Source organism: Ursus americanus, chromosome 22 (assembly GCF_024610735.1).
Source record: "Ursus americanus isolate L20-20 chromosome 22, mUrsAme1.1.p, whole genome shotgun sequence".
NCBI lineage: Eukaryota > Metazoa > Chordata > Mammalia > Carnivora > Ursidae > Ursus > Ursus americanus.
Window position 1 is genome coordinate 43,824,882 of NC_142148.1, and position 21,807 is coordinate 43,846,688.

At 42.8% G+C, this 21,807-nt stretch overlaps 1 protein-coding gene across 3 annotated transcripts in view; it reads right to left on the bottom strand.

Moving 5' to 3' along the window:
* Positions 1 to 14,312, bottom strand: part of RALGAPA2 (Ral GTPase activating protein catalytic subunit alpha 2) — a 312,880-nt gene extending 298,568 nt beyond the window's left edge. For 2 of the 3 annotated variants that reach the window (XM_087853775.1, XM_087853774.1), the window contains exon 1: positions 14,020 to 14,312. In XM_087853775.1, the coding sequence (XP_087709901.1) occupies positions 14,020 to 14,125 (106 nt within the window). In that variant the 5' untranslated portion in view covers positions 14,126 to 14,312. The remainder of the gene's footprint in view (positions 1 to 14,019) is intronic. The other variant, XM_045809914.2, reaches the window with a different exon arrangement.
* Between the last annotated feature and the right edge of the window lie 7,495 nt (positions 14,313 to 21,807).

The following is a 21,807-nucleotide window of genomic DNA, read 5'->3' on the forward strand; positions in this document are numbered from 1 at the left end:
GATACATGGTCACTGAGTGGAAGACCAGACAATATGTGCACTACCTGAACTTTCCTCGTTTTATATATATACATTCCCCGGCTTCTGGCCCAGTACTGAATGCATAAGTTAAAAGCATTTATGAGATTGCTCCCCAAAAGAACAATAATAAGTCTTACAGATTACAGTATTTCCTTTATTTTTAAGGGGATGCATGGCACAGGAGAGGGAACAAGACATCCTCAGTTCCTATCACCTCACCAGCAAGAAAACTGACTCAGCAGTTGGTTGACTCTACCTCTTACCTTCGCAGAGAAAACACAAGCCATGCTGTGAGAGCTCCCTCCACATTAGGACCCCATTCTTAATTCCTCCAAGTGGCCTTAGAGGAAGCAGTGTCCCTCTTGTCAAGCCTGATCTCCTGTCCCACACTCTTGATCCTACTGAAGACCCCTCCTTTCTCCATTTGTATTCCCTTTCTCTGCACTGTTTCTTCAATTTTGCTCTTTTATTACTTCGTTCTTCTACGTATATATACACTGAAATTTGCTCTGCTCTTAAAAAATATGAAAAGCATATCCACACATATGCACCCACCCACCCATCCTTGATCTGGGATTTCCCCCCTCTCTTTCAGGCATATTAACCTGTATTCTTTCCAGTCCATGACCCAGAAATAGGACTCAAGCTAACTAAAGAAAAACGGTGTTATTGGCACCTGCGACCGAGAAGCTCAGGGGTAGAGATGGCACAGACATGGTGAACCTCTCAGCTCACACAGCTCCAGTGCGCTCGTCTCACCCTCCATTTCTCTGCCCCACTTCCCCCTGATTATGAATTCGATTTGAGGTAGGTTCCCTCTACTCTGGGGAAAGATGAACGGTGGCAGCCCATGCTATACCCTCAGGGTTTGCAATCCAAAAGGAAGGAAGTTCTCACGTTCCCGGGACCCATGTTTCAAAATCAGGGAGTCTGACACTCTCGGGCCACTCACCAAGGGGACTCGTCAGATTTGGCTCCTATTCTCCACCTACGTCTTCCTGGTTCCCAACATCTACACACACCACAGGATAAAAGCCATTGTACACGTAACTCCATGGTGGCCACACCATTACCTTCACACGAGTTCCTCTCTCTGCAGTCCCTTCATCCCCAACTTGTCCACTGGGAAAACCCCGTATTCGTCATTCCAAACCCACCTCGGACCTCATCTCCCTCAGGAAGCACTGGCGACTCTCCAAGAGGCCTCTCTGCTGTGCCTCCTCTGCACTGCGTGTGTGGCCACCTCTACGGTTTCACCCGCTCCACCGAGGCACTAACACCTTCATGGGAAATGTAGCTGCTTCTGTGTCTACCTCTCCTATTAAACCAGAGGTCCTGGGCTTCTGCCTTATTCATCTCTGAACACACAGCCCTCCTGAGCAAACAGACAGACAGACACACACACGCACTCACTCATACACTCCTAAAAAATGTCTGTGGAACTGAAATTTTTTTAAAATCCAAAGACAGCATAGTTGTCTACCACATTTATAGATTATTAATTTTACAGTACAATAACATATTCCTCCTTTAAAGCATAATTTAAAAATTTAAATTGAATCAATTTGTTATTTTGATAGTCAATTTTTTAAATAAACAATTCTCTATAGTTTTATCTATGGAAAGATCAGTACTCTAAACAGCCAGTAAAAGTATTTACGCCCAACTGCAAGTAAAGCACTTACAAACAAAATAAAAATACAAATTATAAAAGTTTACGTCAGAATATTCTGGGCCGATCAATTAGCTCTTTTCCCAGAATAAAAGAAGGAAGTCAACCATTTTCAGTTGTCCCAAACAAAACATCTGAGCTCGATTGGACTTTTATCCTAGGTTCACCCTTCTCTCTTCAGAACTCCAGACATCCCCGAGCCCTCGAGGCAGGGATTGGTGTATGTGTGATACACATATCTGTGTCCAAAGTCCATCTTACATCTTAGAAGCTACAGATATAAAACGTCAGTAATTGATGAAAAATTAGCAAAGGGAGCCTTATGGCAAAATGACTTTGCTTCAAACAAGGCTGAATGAGAGAGACAAAATAAGACTGCCCGAGGAGACTGAAATGACACCTCAGGCTCTGCTCTGGTTGCAGAAGGTCCTTTGGCACTAACGTCCATGCAAATATTTTACCACCTGCTAGGCCCGCCAAGGGCACAGAGAGGCCAATGAACAGCAAAACACAAAAGGAGTCTTTTTATCTTCTGCCATGATGAAATCAAATATAGCCTCAAGTCTCCCTAGAAAAATCTAGTAAAACAGACCAGGAAGAGAGCAGCACAAGTCAAAGCAACATTTTTGGGAGACACGCAAAAACTCTAGGGCTTTTGTTTACATATTAACATTCACTGTGGTGGGTAAATATATTTTCTGATATATAAATATACTTTTGAGTCAGATAACTAGCAGAGGCATAACATGCGCTTTATAATCAGGAATCCCAGCTCTGCCACTTCCCGACTGGGTGCTCACAGACAAGTAGTTACGCTCACTGGGCCTCAGTTTCTTGATCTACAGGTTGAGGGTAGGAACACGACCTGCATCAGAGGTTGTGGGAAGATTTGATGGAACCATGATGACAATAAACAACCATACCACAGCTTTCTATCCTTCTATTAAGTTCCAGACCCCATGTCCAACAACCTCCTAGACATGTCCACTTGGATCTTGCCCTTTTCTCAAACTCAACACCCCTAACATCAAATTCACCTTCCCCTATCATTAGCCAGGATCTCCTCCTAACTCCTCTGGCCCTCTCCCTGACACTCCCGTTCTCCAAAATGCCTACTGCCAATTATCAAATTACACGAATCTGTTTATTGCTAGTCGGACTACAGTGGAAATGGTCGTCTCAATCCTTGCTGCTAGCAGGCTCATTGGGAGCAACACTTAGGAAAGAGCACAGTGAATCAACCCAGAAACACGTTCAAACCCAGCAATTTGACTTCAATGGAATCTGTCCTAAAGAAATAACACAAAATATAGAAAAAGCTGCTTCCCAAGATGTTTTGAGCAGTATTATTCATGTCAGAGAAAAAAGAACGAAAGAAAGAGAGAAAGGAAGGAAACAATTTAACAATCCAGGAAAGGGTAAGCTAACTTACGGTACAGTTTCAACAAATGTTTGTAGTTAATAAAAATGAGGGGGAAAAAATGAGAGGAAAATGCTAATAATAAAATAAGTTTAAATGGCAACATTTAAAATTGTAAGTGAACTTGTCCCTACCTAATGCAACAGATGCTTTAAAGGAAATATACCAAAATGTTCCATTTTACTCTGTCAATATATAGAGAGTATTTGTGAAAAACTGTTCTCTCTTCTGTGGTTCCAAATATTTGGCCCAAGCCCGACGTCACTTGATTTGCCTGAACTATGGCCTCTTACCCCAGATCTCTTCTCCTTCAGACTGATCACTCCTCGCCTGGCTTCTACAAACCTGTTTCATTATTTTACTTAGGCTATCACTAGTTCCTGCTGCATTGGTCCTTTGAAATCGCACCGCCCCCCTCCATTCATGGAGCATCTTAGTTCAGACCTTTATCATTTGTCTCTTCCCTTGCTGCCAGCAGTGTCACCTGTCCCATCACCCCCCAATCCATTTTCCTGGCCTTGCTAACAGGCAGGCAGCTCTCAAATCTTATCATTTGACCTACGAAGAGTTCTTCAAGCGGGCCCTCTCACCTGCAAGGTAAGATACAAGCTTCCAACTCAGACAAACAAGACCTTTTCTGATCTGGCCCCCAAACTGCCTCAGCTTCTGCCTGTCAGGCCACCACTCCTCTCCTCCCACCAAGATCCCCCAGTCCAACTCATTCTCCTGCCCCTACCCCTGGCCTACATAGCACTCTAGTCACGCATCTGACACTGTGAACACCCTCGGGGCAAGAATTCTAGCACTCCATCTCATGACCAACATCACCTTGTGACTCCCTCACTGGACTGGAGGAGGAGCAGCCTGGTGTTCCTCACCTGTCTACATCATTGCCACGTGTATTTCACTATCAGCTCCCATCTCTCCTTTCCTGAACTGTCTTCCTGCTGCCCCTCCCAAATTCTAACTTTGCTCTGTCCAGTGTGCAGCCACTAGCCACATATAGATACTGAGCTCTTAAAAAGCAGCTAGTTTGAAACGAGACGTGCTATAAGTGTACAATACACACTGGATTTCAAAGACTTGGTATGAAAAACAGAACATAAATTATATTAATATCCTATATTGATTACCTGTTGATACGATACAGATTAGATCTGCAGAATTAAATAAAATGTATTATTAAAATTAATTTCACCTGTTTCTTTTTACTTTTTTAAATGTCGCTACTAAAAAATTTTAAGTTACACATGTGGCTCAGTAGTCTAGCCATCCTTCTGGGACCAGCATGAGTAAAACTCCTTCAAGACGCCCTTCTGTTTGTGCCATTCTTAATGATTTTTTTTGACCCCTTGAAATCCTATAATGGAGTCCAACATATAAGCCGCTATCTAACTACATACCATACTATATGCTTACTATTACATCAATTCTTCTTGCTACATCAATACCATTTCTATATGGGGATTTGTAGTGGGTACACAACTTTTAATTAAACATGTAATCTTTGCTGGAGCAAGATAGCAATGCACAGAATTTTTTTTGATTTCTGGTTGGTTTTATTTACTCATTTACTCTCTCCTTGATGATTTCAACCATGCAGGGAGAAATGCAAGTCTGGGGACCTAATAGCTCTTTGTTCTACCTGTAATCAACACAATACATATAGGCCATTTAGTCCGTAGCTTGGCCCCCTGTAAGGTCTGTCTGCGCCTCAGTCTCCCTCCTTGTCAAATAAAGTTAATAATATCAAGCCAATCTACAATACGTAGCCAGATTAAAGTAGCTAAGCAAGTTCTAACTGGAGCCATTACCATGAATGTGTGTCTCTCAGCCAACTGTCTTAAACACAGACTAATTTCTATAAAGAGAGAACAAATTCATAGCAATTATCAAAATATAAAGGGTGGTGTGGGAAAGTACCTATCAAAATACCTGTCCTATCCTATTAATGATGGGATGCAAGTAATGGCAGAGGAAACTTTACATGCCTGCTGAAAGCTGAAGTAGTTTATCCATTATACTTGGAATAACCTTTATAAGGTAGACATTACCATACCCATTTGACAGAGTAAAGAAACTGAGGTTCAAAGACAGGCTAAGTAACCAGCCAAAGTGATGCTGCCACAGGCTGCAAATCCAGATCAATTATATCATCTTTGTATGTAAAAAAGAACATCTGTATTATCACTTGAAGACAAAACAGGTGAAAAGCAAGAGTATTACATAAATATGCAAATAAAAATACAACAATAATGTCCATTCATTTCCTTCAAATAGTTTTCTTGATCTTGGCTAATTCCTGTCTTTCAGATCAGGAGGCCATTTTTTTCTAAATAGAGTTTTAAACAGCAAATAAATAGAGTATATTACGTGTCAGGAACTAGTACCTTAATGAACTGTTTTTCTTCAAAGTCTTTACACCACAGTTGTTAGCGTAAGTTTACATTAGACACGACTAGAATTCTTCAGACACATTTACAAAAACGTAGTCCCTACAGATAAAGATTGCAAAAATAAAGTACACTGGGTCATTCCACAAACAAATGCATCCACAAAAAACAACCTAATATCAAAGAACCTCTCTATGGTACAAAACTGAAGTCCTAATGAGCTCAATGAAATGAAAAAAGAAAGTTCCTCAAAATAAGATACTGCACCTTAAAGTGAAACGACAATTACAGAGCCTTGAAAACGAACTACTTTCTCAGAATGGTAACAATGTACTGTGCATCTCTAAGAAGCCAAACTGATCTAGGTTTAATTGATTCTGCCTTTACAAAATGGAGCGAACTTAATCCTGCAGACCGAGAACAAAAGTTCGAATTCTCTACCACAGAAAAAGTCCCAGAGTATCAAATGCTTTAAAATACTGTACAGCGGAGGGAGTTAAGATGGCGGAGGAATAGGGGACCCCTTTTTCAGCCGGTCCCCTGAGTCGAGCTGGATAGGTACCAGACCAGCCTATATAACCACGGAATCAGCCTGAGACGCAGGATGATGCATCTGGATCTCTACAAATGAACATCTCCAGCGCTGAGTATTGAGGTACGAAGAGGGGAGCTGTAAACCGTGCACGGATATCGGAAGATAAACGGAAGGGGGAGGGAGCCGCCGCGTTTGGGCGCCAGGAAGCGGCAGCCACCTGCACGGGGGAGCGGGCGGACACACAGAGGGCACCCGCGAGAGAGCGGACTGAGACCGGTGAGCCGTGAACGCACGCGCCACCAGGCATCTCCCGGAACACCGGAATCCCGGTGTGCTCACGGGATCCAGACTGAGACCGGGAACTCCCGGAGCGCGCGCGGGGCGGCTGGCGGCTGGCGGGCCAACTGCACGGGGGAGCGGGCGGACTCGCGGTCGGCACCCGCGAAACAGCAGACTGAGACCCTGAACCGGGTGCGCGCGCCACCAGGCTTCTCACGAAACTCCGGAATCGAGGTGTGCTCACCGGGCATAGACTGAGACCGGGAGACCCGGGAGCCTGCGGGGCGGCCGGTGGCTGGCGGCATTAGAAACACAAAGGACAGAGACGCAGCCGGTGGCTGGCGGCATTAGAAACACAAAGGACAGAGACGCGCCGGCCCTGGAAGTGAGGGCAGGGTCGCTGAGTTGGTGCGCACATCCCGGGACGGCCGCAGGGTTGAGCAGCACCAACAGTAACAGAGTTAAAGTGGCCAGAACATCAGTGGAGAACGGGCCGCAATCCCTCTGTTCTGTGACAATGCAGCCTCTGCTGCTCTGACCCTCAGAAGAGGCATAGCCGGCCGCCAGGGAAAGCCGCCAGAGAACAAAAGCCTGGAAATACCGGCTCAGAGAGTGCCCATCCCCATCCTCCCTCGCAGGGGACACGGAGACTCTAACCAAACAGGGTTGCCTGAGTATCGGCGCGGCAGGCCCCTCCCCCAGAACACAGAAGGCAGGCTGAAAAATCAAGAAGCCCACAACCCGAGGCGCCTGGGTGGCGCAGTCATTGAGCTCCTGTCTCCGGCTTAGGGCGTGATCCCGGCGTTCCGGAAAGGAGTCCCTCATCGGGCTCCTCCGCTGGGAGCCTGCTTCTTCCTCTCTCACTCCCCTGCTTCTGTTTCGTTCTTGCTGACTGTCTGTTTCCCTCTCTCAGATAAGTAAATAAATAAAATCTTTAAAGAAGAAGCCCACATCTCTAAGATCCCTATAAAACAAGGGGCACGGCCTGGGACCCAGTCAATAATTTTGGGCTCTGGAAAGCCCGCAACCTCTCTTCATCAGAATGACAAGAAGGAGAAGCCCCCCCCAGCAAAGAAAAGACAGTGAATCAGTGGCCTCTGCCACAGAAGTAACCGATATGGATGTAACCAAATTATCAGAAATGGAATTCAGAGTAACAATGGTCAAGATAATGAGTAGACTTGAAAAAAGTATTCAGGAAAATATTACTGAGAATATACAATCCCTAAGGGCGGAAATGAGAGCGAATTTGACAGAAATTAAAAATTCTATGAGCCAAATGCAGGCAAAACTAGAGGCTCTGACGGCCAGGGTCACGGAAGCGGAGGAAAGGGTTAGTGAATTGGAGGATGGGTTAATAGAGGAAAAAATAAAAATAGAAGATGGTCTTAAAAAAATCCACGCCCACGAATGTTGGCTACGGGAGATTACTGACTCAACGAAACGATCCAATGTTAGAATCATCGGCATCCCCGAGGGGGTGGAGAAAAACAGAGGTCTAGAAGAGATATTTGAACAAATTGTAGCTGAAAACTTCCCTAATCTAGCAAGGGAAACAAACATTCGTGTCCAAGAGGCAGAGAGGACCCCTCCCAAGCTCAACCATGACAGACCTACACCACGTCACGTCATAGTGCAATTCGCAAATATGAGATCCAAGGAAACAGTATTGAAAGCGGCCAGGGCAAAGAAATTTCTCACGTACCAAGGCAAAGGCATCAGAATTACATCAGACCTGTCTACACAGACCTGGAATGAGAGAAAGGGTTGGGGGAGCATTTTTAAAGCTCTTTCAGAGAAAAACATGCAGCCAAGGATCCTTTATCCAGCAAGGCTGTCATTCAGAATTGATGGAGAAATAAAGACATTTCAGAATCGACAGTCACTAGCCAATTTCGTAACCACGAAACCAGCCCTACAGGAGGTATTACGGGGGGTTCTATAAAAGTAAAAAGGCCCCAAGAGTGATACAAAACAGAAAGTCACAGCCAATACAAACAAAGACTTTACTGACAACATGGCAGAATTAAAAGCATATCTCTCAGTACTCAGCCTGAACATTAATGGTTTAAATTCTGGTTTCAAACGCCACAGGGTTGCAGATTGGATAAAAAGAAATGACCCATCCATTTGCTGTCTACAAGAGACTCATTTTGAACCCAAAGATGCATTCAGACTGAGAGTAAGGGGATGGAGTACCATCTTTCACGCAAATGGACCTCAAAAGAAAGCTGGGGTAGCAATTCTCATATCAGATAAATTGGATTTTAAACTACAGACTATAGTTAGAGATGCAGAAGGGCACTATATTATTCTTAAAGGAAGTATTCAACAAGTGGATATGACAATTATAAATATATATGCCCCCAACAGGGGAGCAGCAAGATACACAAGCCAACTCTTAACCAGAATAAAGAGACATATAGATAAAAATACATTAATAGTAGGGGACCTCAACACTCCACTCTCAGAAATAGACAGAACACCCTGGCAAAAACTAAGCAAAGAATCAAAGGCTTTGAATGCCATACTCGACGAGTTGGACCTCTTAGATATATATAGAACACTGCACCCCAGAACCAAAGAATACTCATTCTATTCTAATGCCCATGGAACATTTTCAAGAATAGACCATGTTCTGGGACACAAAACAGGTCTCAGCCGATACCAAAAGATTGAAATTATCCCCTGCATATTCTCAGACCACAACGCTCTGAAATTGGAACTCAACCACAAGGAAAAATTTGGAAGAAACTCAAACACTTGGAGACTAAGAACCATCCTGCTCAGGAATGACTCGATAAACCAGGAAATCAAAAATCAAATTAAACAATTTATGGAGACCAATGAGAATGAAAATACAACAGTCCAAAACCTATGGGATACTGCAAAGGCAGTCCTAAGGGGGAAATACATAGCCATCCAAGCCTCACTCAAAAGAATAGAAAAATCTAAAATGCAGTTTTTATATTCTCACCTCAAGAAGCTGGAACAGCAACAGAGGGACAGGCCTAATCCACGCACAAGGAAGCAGTTGACCAAAATTAAAGCTGAAATCAATCAAGCAGAAACCAGAAGTACAGTAGAGCAGATCAACAGGACTAGAAGCTGGTTCTTGGAGAGAATCAATAAAATTGACAGACCACTGGCAAGACTTATCCAAAAGAAAAAAGAAAGGACCCAGATTATTAAAATTATGAATGAAAAAGGAGAGGTCACGACGAACACCATTGAAATTGGAAGGATTATTAGAAATTTTTATCAACAGCTATATGCCAATAAACTAAGCAATCTGGAAGAGATGGAATCCTTCCTCGAAACCTATAAACTACCAAGATTGAAAAAGGAAGAAATTGATTTCTTAAATAGGCCAATTAATTATGAAGAAATTGAGTCAGTGATAAACAACCTTCCAAATAACAAAACTCCAGGCCCGGACGGTTTTCCTGGGGAATTCTACCAAACATTCAAAGAAGAAATAATACCTATTCTCCTAAAGCTATTTCAAAAAATAGAAACAGAAGGAAAGCTACCAAACTCATTCTATGAGGCCAATATTACCTTGATCCCCAAACCAGGCAAAGACCCCCTCAAAAAGGAGAATTACAGACCGATTTCCCTAATGAATATGGACGCCAAAATCCTCAACAAGATACTTGCTAATAGAATCCAACAGTTCATTAAAAGGATTATCCACCACGATCAAGTGGGATTCATACCTGGGATGCAAGCGTGGTTCAATATTCGCAAATCAATCAGCGTGATACATCATATCAACAAGAAAAGACTCAAGAACCATATGATCCTCTCAATCGATGCCGAAAAAGCATTTGACAAAATACAGCATCCTTTCCTGATTAAAACCCTTCAGAGTGTAGGAATAGAAGGTACATTTCTCAATCTCATAAAAGCCATCTATGAAAAGCCTACTGCAAATATTATTCTCAATGGGGAAAAGCTGGAAGCCTTTCCCTTAAGATCAGGAACACGACAAGGATGCCCACTCTCGCCACTATTATTCAACATAGTACTAGAAGTCCTTGCAACAGCAATCAGACAACAAAAAGGGATCAAAGGTATTCAAATCGGCAAAGAAGAAGTCAAAATGTCTCTCTTCGCAGACGACATGATACTCTATATGGAAAACCCAAAAGAAGCCACTCCCAAACTATTAGAAGTTATAGAGCAATTCAGTAACGTGGCGGGATACAAAATCAATGCTCAGAAATCAGTCGCATTTCTGTACACGAATAACGAGAACGAAGAAAGAGAAATCAGGGAATCCATCCCATTTACAATAGCACCAAAAACCATACGTTACCTTGGAATTAACCTAACCAGAGACGTAAAGGACCTTTATTCTAGAAACTATAAATCACTCTTGAAAGACATTGAGGAAGACATAAAAAGATGGAAAGATATTCCATGCTCATGGATCGGAAGAATTAACATAGTTAAAATGTCCATGCTACCCAGAGCAATCTACACTTTCAATGCTATCCCGATCAAAATACCGAGAACGTTTTTCAAAGAACTGGAACAAATAGTCCTTAAATTTGTATGGAACCAGAAAAGACCCCGAATCTCCAAGGAACTGTTGAAAAGGAAAAACAAAGCTGGGGGCATCACAATGCCGGATTTCGAGCTGTACTACAAAGCTGTGATCACAAAGACAGCATGGTACTGGCACAAAAACAGACACATAGACCAATGGAACAGAATAGAGAGCCCAGAAATGGACCCTCAGCTCTTTGGGCAACTAATATTTGATAAAGCAGGAAAAAACATCCGGTGGGAAAAAGACAGTCTCTTCAATAAATGGTGCTGGGAAAATTGGACAGCTACATGCAAAAGAATGAAACTTGATCACTATCTCACACCATACACAAAAATAAACTCCAAATGGATGAAAGACCTCGATGTGAGACAGGAATCCATCAAAATTCTAGAGGAGAACATAGGCAGCAACCTCTACGACATCGGCCAAAGCAACCTTTTTCATGACACATCCCCAAAGGCAAGAGAAACAAAAGATAAAATGAATTTATGGGACTTCATCAAGATTAAAAGTTTCTGCACATCCAAGGAAACAGTCAGAAAAACTAAGAGGCAGCCCACGGAATGGGAGAATATATTTGCAAATGACACTACAGATAAAGGACTGGTATCCAAGATCTACAAAGAACTTCTCAAACTCAATACACGAGAAACAAATAAACAAATCAAAAAATGGGCAGAAGATATGAACAGACACTTTTCCAATGAAGACATACAAATGGCTAACAGACACATGAAAAAATGTTCAAAATCATTAGCCATCAAGGAAATTCAAATCAAAACCACACTGAGATACCACCTTACGCCAGTTAGAATGGCAAAAATAGACAAGGCAAGAAACAACAATTGTTGGAGAGGATGTGGAGAAAGGGGATCCCTCCTACATTGTTGGTGGGAATGCAAGTTGGTACAGCCACTCTGGAAGACCGTGTGGAGGTCCCTTAAAAAGTTAAAAATTGAGCTACCCTATGATCCAGCCATTGCACTACTGGGTGTTTACCCCAAAGATACAGACGTAGTGAAGAGAAGGGCCATATGCACCCCAATGTTCATAGCAGCAATGTCCACAATAGCTAAATCGTGGAAGGAGCCGAGATGCCCTGCAACAGATGACTGGATTAAGAAGTTGTGGTCCATATATACAATGGAATATTACTCAGCAATCAGAAAGAATGAGTTCTCAACATTTGCTACAACATGGACAGCACTGGAGGAGATAATGCTTAGTGAAATAAGTCAAGCAGAGAAAGACAACTATCATATGATTTCTCTCATCTATGGAACATAAGAACTAGAATGATCAGTAGGGGAAGAAAGGGATAAAGAAAGGGGGGGTAATCAGAAGGGGGAATGAAACATGAGAGACTATGGACTATGAGAAACAAACTGAGGGCTACAGAGGGGAGGGGGGTGGGGGAATGGGATAGACCGGTGATGGGTAGTAAGGAGGGCACATATTGCATGGTGCACTGGGTGTTATACACAACTAATGAATCATCGAGCCTTACATCGAAAACCGGGGATGTACTGTATGGTGACTAACATAATATAATAAAAAATCGTTATTAATAAAAAAAAATAAATAAATAAAATAAAAGTATACTCTCAACGTAAAAAAAAAAAAAAAAAAAATAAATAAAATACTGTACAACTTTCCTTTATCAAAAATGTCCCTGCAGTAGGTGTTAATCAGTCACTACTAAGAACTCTGCAAAACGCAACCTGTGTATGCATGAGATTTTACTACAGGGAGGAGACACTTCAGTTTACCAAGGACACCACACTTCACTTTCAAAAGTCTTGAAAACTAAAACTAATCCCTCTTAACAGTAAGTAATTAATTTACATTTCATTCCAAACTGAACAAGATAGTACAGATCTCAAGGAATCCGAGAATGTGAATAACTTGGCAAAACCAGGCGTGTGTGTGTGTGTGTGTGTGTGTGTGTGTGTGTGTGTGTGTTTCCTCAGAGGTACTTCGCAGGGTATAAATAGAAATAATTAGCAACTTTTAATCTCATGAACAAGATCTTTATTTAAAATTCTCACATATAAAATGAATTCTTTTATGTCATATTTCTCCAAGTGACAGACACATTAAAACTATGTGTCCTAAATCAGGTGCTTTTTCCTCATTTTAAGAATAAAAAAAGACATCTAGAAGAAACAAGGTGTCCTTTTCTCAGCCCCCAAAACACTACAGCCAGCACAGGTGTTTGGTCCCTCACAAAAGTTAAGACTAAGTAGGTAAGAAAATAGAAAACAAAACACAGCCCAGCAAAGCAGCTAGAGATCACATGCAGCAGGTGACAGGAAGCCTTGTGGACACTTCACAGCCACAAGGATGAGCTTCATCTCAGGTCAACCGCCAGCCCGCTGGGCTCCACGGAACCTCCACCCAGCAGTCCATGAAAACGAAGGAAGGCAAATAACTATCACTGTCATCCTGGCAATAAAGAAGCAGCAGCCTCCTTGAACCCAGGAAAACCACCCCTCCCTCCAACAGACAGGAGGAGCCCACTTCACACCAAGGACACAAAGAAACCCAAGTAGCCAGACCCATAATAAAAATAAAAATAAAAAGAGGAGCACAGGAAGAGAGATGACAGCTAAATTAAATTTATCCTGGGAGCGCTCCGAGGTTCAGTCTATTTGAAGACTCCGACTAAAAGTAAAAATAAAATTTAAGGGGAGGGGGCCCACAAAAGAGATGACAGTTCAATTAAGTCTGTGCTGGGAACACTTGCAGACTCAGTCTACTTAGGGCCTCACAGTCAAAAATTAAAGTTAAAAAAGGAGAGGGGAGGTGACAGTTCAGTGTGTGTGTGTGTGTGTCTGTGTGTCTGTGTGCGCGCGCGCGGAGCACCTGGAGTGCAGGATTTGGTGGGGAGGAGAGTCAAGGCTCAGCCGGCCTCGAGGTGACCCGGCGCGAATCCGGGGTAAGTTTACACTCTGGGCGACAGAGCAGAACCCCAAGGCCAGAGTGCCCGCTGTCAGAGAACAATGCTGGGCCAGGGAAAGGAGGGTCACAAGCCACCCCCACCGCACCCCTCCCCCAAGCCGTCGGCATCCCAGGTCCGACCCTCGTCAGGCCCACGTCCGGGCAGGTGCCCCCGAGCCGGCGCCCCAGAGCGCTCCTCACCCAGCAGCGCCCGCAGGTGCTTCAAGCGCGTCAGCACGTCCTTCTTGGGGTCCAGCACCTTCTGGGTGGACTTCTTCACATCTCCGTGGCTCCTTCGGGAGAACATCCCGCTGCGGGGAACCCGGGCCCCGCCGGCGGGGCAGGAGGCTCCTGCGCCGCGCTAATCACTACATACGGTCTGGGTCGGCGCGTGTCCCGCTGGCCACTCGCCGCCCCCCGCCGGGCCGCCACCGCCGCCGCTTCAGCTGTGGCTTCAGGAAGGAGGGGCGGCCCGGGTACGGCGAAGGGCGGGGCAGGAAGGCGGTGTCGGCGCGGAATCGACGGCCCCGCCCCGCGGGGGGCGCCGGTCGGCCCTAAGAGCACGGCGCACGCGCACGCGATTTGGATCCGCCTCGCGAGGGCGCGCCTGGAGCGCAGAGTCGGCACCGCGAATCACAAAGGAGCTTGGAGCACGAACATGCTGTACTACAAGTCCCAGGATGCACAGCGACAGAGCCCTCCAATCACGTTGGCGTGTCTTAGGCACGATGGAGGTAAATGGGCTGGGTCTGAGCACGTCCTTCCTCCTCACCCCGCTGTGAGCCGCAAGGCCTTTAGGGAAATGTAGTTCTCCAGGGAGCGAGGCGTGGTGACTTACCTATCCAGTGTCCCCCAAGCCCTGGAGTCTGACCACTCCCCCACCCCCCACCCCCCATCCCCACCCCCACCCCACCCCCACCCTCACTGAGAGGCCCAGTGCTCCCAAAGCTTCACCCCTTGGTCCATTTTACCAACCGAGTTTCCTCTAGTATCACGTGAACAAGAAGACCATCTCTGTAAGAAAATTTCAAGGATTTTAAAATGCAAACTATTTTGCCTTTTGACTTCTAGATTCACACCAAGGAGGGAAGTCCCTTTGACCACACTAAAATCAGAGGTCCAATTTCACCCTAAAATAAATGCGTTTGGCGTCAGGAAGGGCATCCCTAGACGCTGGGTGAGGAGTCCAGCCAGTCTCCTTGGTTTGTGGGGTCCAACTTCACTTGGGGTATTAGGTTCCCTTGCTCAGAGGGCTCTTCAGGATCTTGTGTCTTGCTCTGCAGGAAGTGCATGTTCTCTGTGTTGTGCAAGGCTGCATAGCAATCCAGTAGCAGAACCAGAACCTGAGGGACCTGACTCTCAGACTGGTATGTTTTGTAAGGCTAGGTGCCTGTAACCTGGAGCAAAGCTTTGAGATGGAAAATGGCCTGGAGATTCCTTACAAGAGATCTGTAGGATTATTTACTGGCATCTGGATCCTTGGTGCTCCAAATTTTGACAGCACTGGAGCAAGTACTTAAGCTGGCTGTTTAAAATCATATGCTTTCCATCCAACTGGGACAACACAACTTTTTCTCATTCAGGGGAATCTGTAACTTGGGGGAGAAGCCAGAGATTTACATAGTTTTTTATTCTCATAACTAGCATAATATATGGCCTCTAGAAGCACTCACTTAAAGTTTGTTAAATAAAATGGAATGAAAGCTAAAATAGTCCTGTTTATCTCATCCAGGCAAGCAAAAACATATCTTCTAGTTGTTAGAGCCTCTCCGTTTTTCGAGTTGTCAAATAGCATCGATAGAACCAGGATGTATTCATACAAAGGAATATTATTCAGCTATAAAAAGGAATGGACTACTAATAAACCCAATAACATGGATGAATCTCAGATCCAGATATGGAAGCCCCACACTCAAGATGATGCCAGCCTGGGTCCCCAGATGACATCTCAAAAAGAGCCACAAACCCTCCAAGACTGTTGCAAGAGAGAACTAGCCTTTTCTTTGAAGGCATTTTGAGTGCCTTTGTCACAGTACGTAGCCTGTGCCTGGTTGCACATAGTATGTCATAGTATTCACTGCCCCATCCCCTTAAAAGATACCTTTGATTGAAAAAAATAGGATGCACTTGTCTTAGGGAATTCAAATTGTCTATCATACAGCAACCTGTCACTGTCATCGAACATTTATTGAAGACCTGCTATGTGCAAGGCATGAATCTAAAATTTGGAGATAAAAAGATGTATAAGATGCAGTCTCCTGGGGCGCCTGGGTGGCACAGCGGTTAAGCGTCTGCCTTCGGCTCAGGGCGTGATCCTGGCATTATGGGATCGAGCCCCACATCAGGCTCCTCCGCTATGAGCCTGCTTCTTCCTCTCCCACTCCCCCTGCTTGTGTTCCCTCTCTCGCTAGCTGTCTCTAACGCTGTCAAATAAATATATAAAATCTTAAAAAAAAAAAAAAAAAAGATGCAGTCTCCTGTCCCCCAAGGCTTTCAATCTAGTTGAGGGGCAGAACAACTAAATAAATGAAGAGATAAAGGACAACATACAGTAAATATGTGACACTGTCAAAACTTGGTAGTATTAGAAACAGGTATCCGTGCATTAAATTATTCTCATCCACTATACCTACCTTTTATTTACAGATGAAAATGTAGAACTCCGGGGTGCCTGGGTGGCTCAGTCAGTTAAGTGTCTGACTTTGGTTCAGGTCATGGTCCCGGGGTCCTTGCTCAGCAGAGAGCCTGCTTCTCCCCCTGCCTCTGCCTTCCCCCCGCTTGTGCTCTCTCTCTCTCTCTCTCTCTCTGTGTGTCTCTGTGTGTGTGTCTCTCTCTTCAGTTTGGAAGGATTTGGGGTTTTTTCAGATTGACTAAAATATCTGTGCCTGCACATTAATCCCAGTTGTGATAAATATCATGTTAATTCTAGCATATGGAAAAATTCGACGTTCAGCTGCAGATTTTCCTATCAGATAAGCCCACGGTGCCTGTGCTCAAGAGTCAGATCTCTTCGTGCGTCAGACATACTGCGGATCATCATTTGGATGCTATTGCCCCCGAGAGCCAGCCCCTGGGAACCCCAGTGACACAGACTATTTTTATTGATCATTCGACTTTTGCATTCTTAGTTTCTTTAAAAAAACAAAAAGCTATGACCTAATAAATTCAATTTTTCTCTAATATCGGCTTTTACCCTGAAATGTTGAATTCATTCGATGTGTATGTCGTGCCCCTGAGAATCTGCACCTATCTAAAATCCCTAAGGAAGAAGGGACGCCCCTCTGTGAGAATGAAATGCCAAACTCAACACTTACGAAACAAGAAACCCAATGTCCTCGTTTTCCAGAAGATATGTTACTGTAGACACTGGAAATATATTTTCTTCTCCTCCAAAAATATTTCCTAATAGTTTCTTTTCTTTCCAAATATCTCTCAAAGGAAGAGATTTAATACTTAACTTTGAACTTGACTATAAATCATTTTATATGAGAATTTCACTTCAGGACAGACTTGAAAAAGTTTTTGAAAATGTACTAGCCATTTTGATATGTCTCATGGATGCTTGATAACAAACCAATGCCTTAAGGGAAAAGAATCTAATCGTTTCTCTAAATTTAGTCAAGCAGATGTTTTCACAGCTGTGCATTTCAACCACAATGTCATTTGCTTTGGATATATTTTTCATGTTTTTAATCATCAGAATAGTATTAATATTTCCATGGTGAATCGTGGAAACACGTCAACATTAGAAAAATATAAGCCCATAAGTAAGTATCAGAAGAACTTTTATAAATTAAAAAAAAACCCATATCTTTGAATGATAATGTTGGAAAAATCAGGAATCATGGAAACTATGTAAACAGTAAATACAACTTGAATAGACGGATGATGTACAAAGGCTAGAGAGAGATGAAGTTTCATAGGTGAGAAACCTGTGAAAATGTGCTCATTACCTCACCTCTTCCCCCAATACACAAAAGGCCACCATTAGGTTTAATATTAGATAAGATTTACTCCCTAACTTAGAACCAGGTGCTAGATTTTCTAAAAATGAATGTAGATTATAGAATGTCAACAAAAACTATTCATTCAAAATGGAGAAACCCATCACACAGTTTTACTTATACATTCCTATAATTTTCAGAAAAATGAATCTCAAAATAATTCTTAGAGAACAATAATGCTTATTAACCACGAAACAAGAATACAATTTTTTTTTTGCTAATCTACATGTAAACGTATGTCCTAAATGGAAAATGCTTTTACCTGATGTCTCAGACAGCATTTTCAGTTTTAAGCAACAAAAATTGACTGGCTATTTAGGTAAAGATGATTCATCCAAAGAAAACCAGGCTCCCAAAATCAATGGGAGATTGGAGATCCAGGCTTGGAAAATAACTAGAAAATTGGATACGAAGGCAGCTCTGGGAGGCCTGGACAAGTCGTAGAGCAGAGCACATGGGTCAGCATACCAAGGCTTCCGTGACAAGGAAGGACCTCCCACCATCCTGCACATCTTCAAACTCAAAGTCTCAAGAACATCCGGTTGGCTAAGCCTTAGCTGGGTGCCTAGCTCATTTGTCCACCCACCTGGCTGCCCTGGGTCAGAAAATCTGAGGTGCTATTTCTCTTTGCTAATCCTCTTGTATACCAAGACTATAAAGATAGGACATACCCCCAAAGCACAATGGAGCGTATTATTGGAGGAAGGGATTTTGGATGCTGAGTAGCTAAAATAACAACAACAGTAAAGAGTGAACCATAACAAAAACAAGAACAAAGTGAATCATAAGCGATGATTTGCTTGACATAAATTAACATATGCCCTGGAATATGAAAATGATTTATAATTAAGATCTGTACTTTAGTACAAGATGGAAGACATAGTTTACTGCTTTCGGTAAATCTTTAAGGAAGGATTACATTTGATAGTTTTTTTTCCCAAATTTTAACTGGGGAACCACTGATGTCACTTAGATATAGGATATGTGGGAATTATGCAATTACTAAAATCATCATAGTGAATAATTGCAAAGAATTGACTCATATTGTTGTTTCTGTGTAGCCAAAACATTTGAAGAATTCAAATGCCACAGGGAACATTACTAAGTACCTCCCTTTATATTATCCTTTTTACTATGTTTTTTTTTATCCTTTTCTCTGAATTGAAGAACCCCTCCATGAGCCACACTTTTATCATGTTTTAAAGTCCTTTTTGGTAATCTTTTTGATCCAATCAATAGACTTAACTGAGTCCCTACTCTGTGCTAGTTTATACACAGCAATGAAGTTATAAATAGAATGAGGATACAGTCTCAATCCCCAGAGTAGTCATAGTCTAGCTGAGAAGTCAGATATAGCCCTGACCTCAGAGAGCTCACAGTCTAATGCGGGAGATGGACACCTAACTAGATAATAATAATTAATAAGAGCAATGCATTCAGGACATTATGGGAGATACCAGGAGGACTGGGCAGTAGAGATGAGGGGAGTATCAGAGAAGGCTTCCTGGAGAAGGTGACACCTGAACTGGAGAAAGGAGATGAGCACACCACAGGCGGGGCAAGGGGGAAAATGCAATGGGCTGTGTGAAGATCACCAGAAGCATTCTGGTGTGGTTTTGTGTGATTGCCACCCAAGTTTGTGCTTGTGGTTGTACTCAGCATAATGTAGGGGTTGCAATAATGGGTGTATGTTCCTGTAGCCTTATAAAACAGAGGGCCAAATGAAAGTAAAAGGTGATGATGCCAAAGCTGGAAGAGACAAGTGAATTTCTTTTGACTCTGTAGAAGCAGGATGGGAAGCCAGCAAAAGCAAAGGCTCTGAATCTCCGTCCTTCCCCCTTACTAGCTGTGTAATCTTAAATGGGTTGACTCAATTCTCCAAACCTCAGTTTTCTTCATCTATAAAATGCAGAGAAACTCGCGTTGGGCTATTTATTCTAAGGAGTAAATGAGTATAAAAAGAATTGAACACAATGCTTGGTACAAAAATGTTGTTCAATGATTATTATTACGTTTTTCTTTTCTCCTCTACTCCGAGAAAATACAAACAAGGCAATTCGGCTTGCTAAGATTGTGCACACTTGATTTCTAAATGTGTTGAATAGGAGGGGTTTACTCAGCTGTGGTTTCTCATGGTTTTACATAATCGAATCTGAACACCATCCAAACAGGTCGAAGTAATATCCCAGAACCCTTTATTTCACACATTTGTTACAAGTACTCCTCAGGAAGGAGGGGCATATTCACTGATGCCGCCATCATACCAGGTGAAATATTGCTCTTTTCCCAGTGGTCAATGATACCGAATTAGGAATGCGGGCTAAGGGAAAGGACATAACGTGTGACTCAGCAGTTTGTTTCGGGGCATATTTTACTTCCTCTGCTTCCTATAAGACCAAAGCCATGAATACTTTATGGGTCTTCTCAAAAGTTACATCATAATTCAGATGATTATAAATAAGATTATAATAAATCAAATTAATAATTTCGCTATAACAGTCACAAAACAACAAAGTAACGCCCCTCAGTGTGAAAGGTTTGGTTTAAATAATCTATCCAAAAGATTCCAATTGACATTTTTCTCCGTCACTTAAATATTCATTTTAATGATCAAAATAATAAGCCCCCCCCTTTTTTTTTTAGCTTTTTCACAATCTGAGGCTTTTCTCATTCATTCGTTTATTTACAAAGCATTTGCTGAGTTTCTTTCTGCTGGGCATTTATTCACTGAATAGATAGAGATTAAAAAAAAAAACAAAAAAACAAGATCCCTGTTCCTGAGGTGCTCACTATCTGGTTGGGTAAACTCTCCAAAGATGACAGCTTACAAAATAAATATGAAGCTGTTTTTATTTTTAACTTTCAGAAAGTATTAAGAGAAGCCCCTCGTTTACTTTACCTTTGTATAATTCTGCCCTGCTCCACCTCAGCCCTGGTCGTGATATTGCCTACTATAGCTGTAGGCTAAATAATTTCACCTAATTGTCAAGTGTTATCAGCAAGGAAATCCTGGAGTCATAGAACGTGTTGAGAGTAAAATATGACTGACAGGTGTATTCCCTTATTATAAAAAGGAAAAATAAGAACCAAAGTTGGTTAGTGGTTGGTTGTCCCCAGACCTGGGGATGGAAACATTTACCTGAATCCAACATGTGCTGGTGGCATTAGGGTGGCTGGACAATGCTATCTCCTCCCAGTACCATATCACAAAGCAATTTTGTGTACCTTCTCCCATTCAATCCTCACCACAGCCCGCGAAGCTGGGGTTCTCATCCCCATTTCATCTAGACTAAGAGAAGTTGTGTGGCTGGCCCAAGGTCATCCAGCTCACAAGAAGCAGGTCAAAAGGACAAATCAGAAGGACTTAGATCAGCAGAGCATAAGAAGTAAATAAATGACTTGGTTGGTCTCCTGGCAGCTGGAGATCAAGATAGACCAGTTCAAAAAGACTGGGAAAGACTCATGAAGGAGAATGCAAAGGCTTGCCCGGGAACTAAAACTTACCAAGACTTTAGACTCTGCCTTTAGAACCAGAGGCTACTTTAAAGTTTATCCAGACAAACTTCAGAGTCAGGTCACTTTTCCAAATCTCTAAAGTTAATTAATAGTCAAGCTAGGTAAGAAGTTCAGGTGTCTTGACTCCTGGGCCAATGTTCACCTTAACCACATTATTTGCTGGCTAGAAAGGTCAGTGGAAGCTCAATTTTTAGTAAAAGCTGGAAGGAGAGTGGGCTAATCTTTCACAATGGTTGTTCTCAACGAACCACAGTCCCAGTGTTTATACCCCTGTATTTTTCTTTTCCCCTTGAATCTGAGCTGATTCTGGAATCTTCTTTAACCAATCGAACATAGAGGAAGTGACAGGGTACCAGTTTCCATTCTAAGCCTTCAAAACGCCTGCTGGCTTTCATTTTTGCACACTGGAAGAAGCCAGTCACCATGTAAGAAGTTTGACTATTTGGAAATTGCCACCCTGTGAGATGTT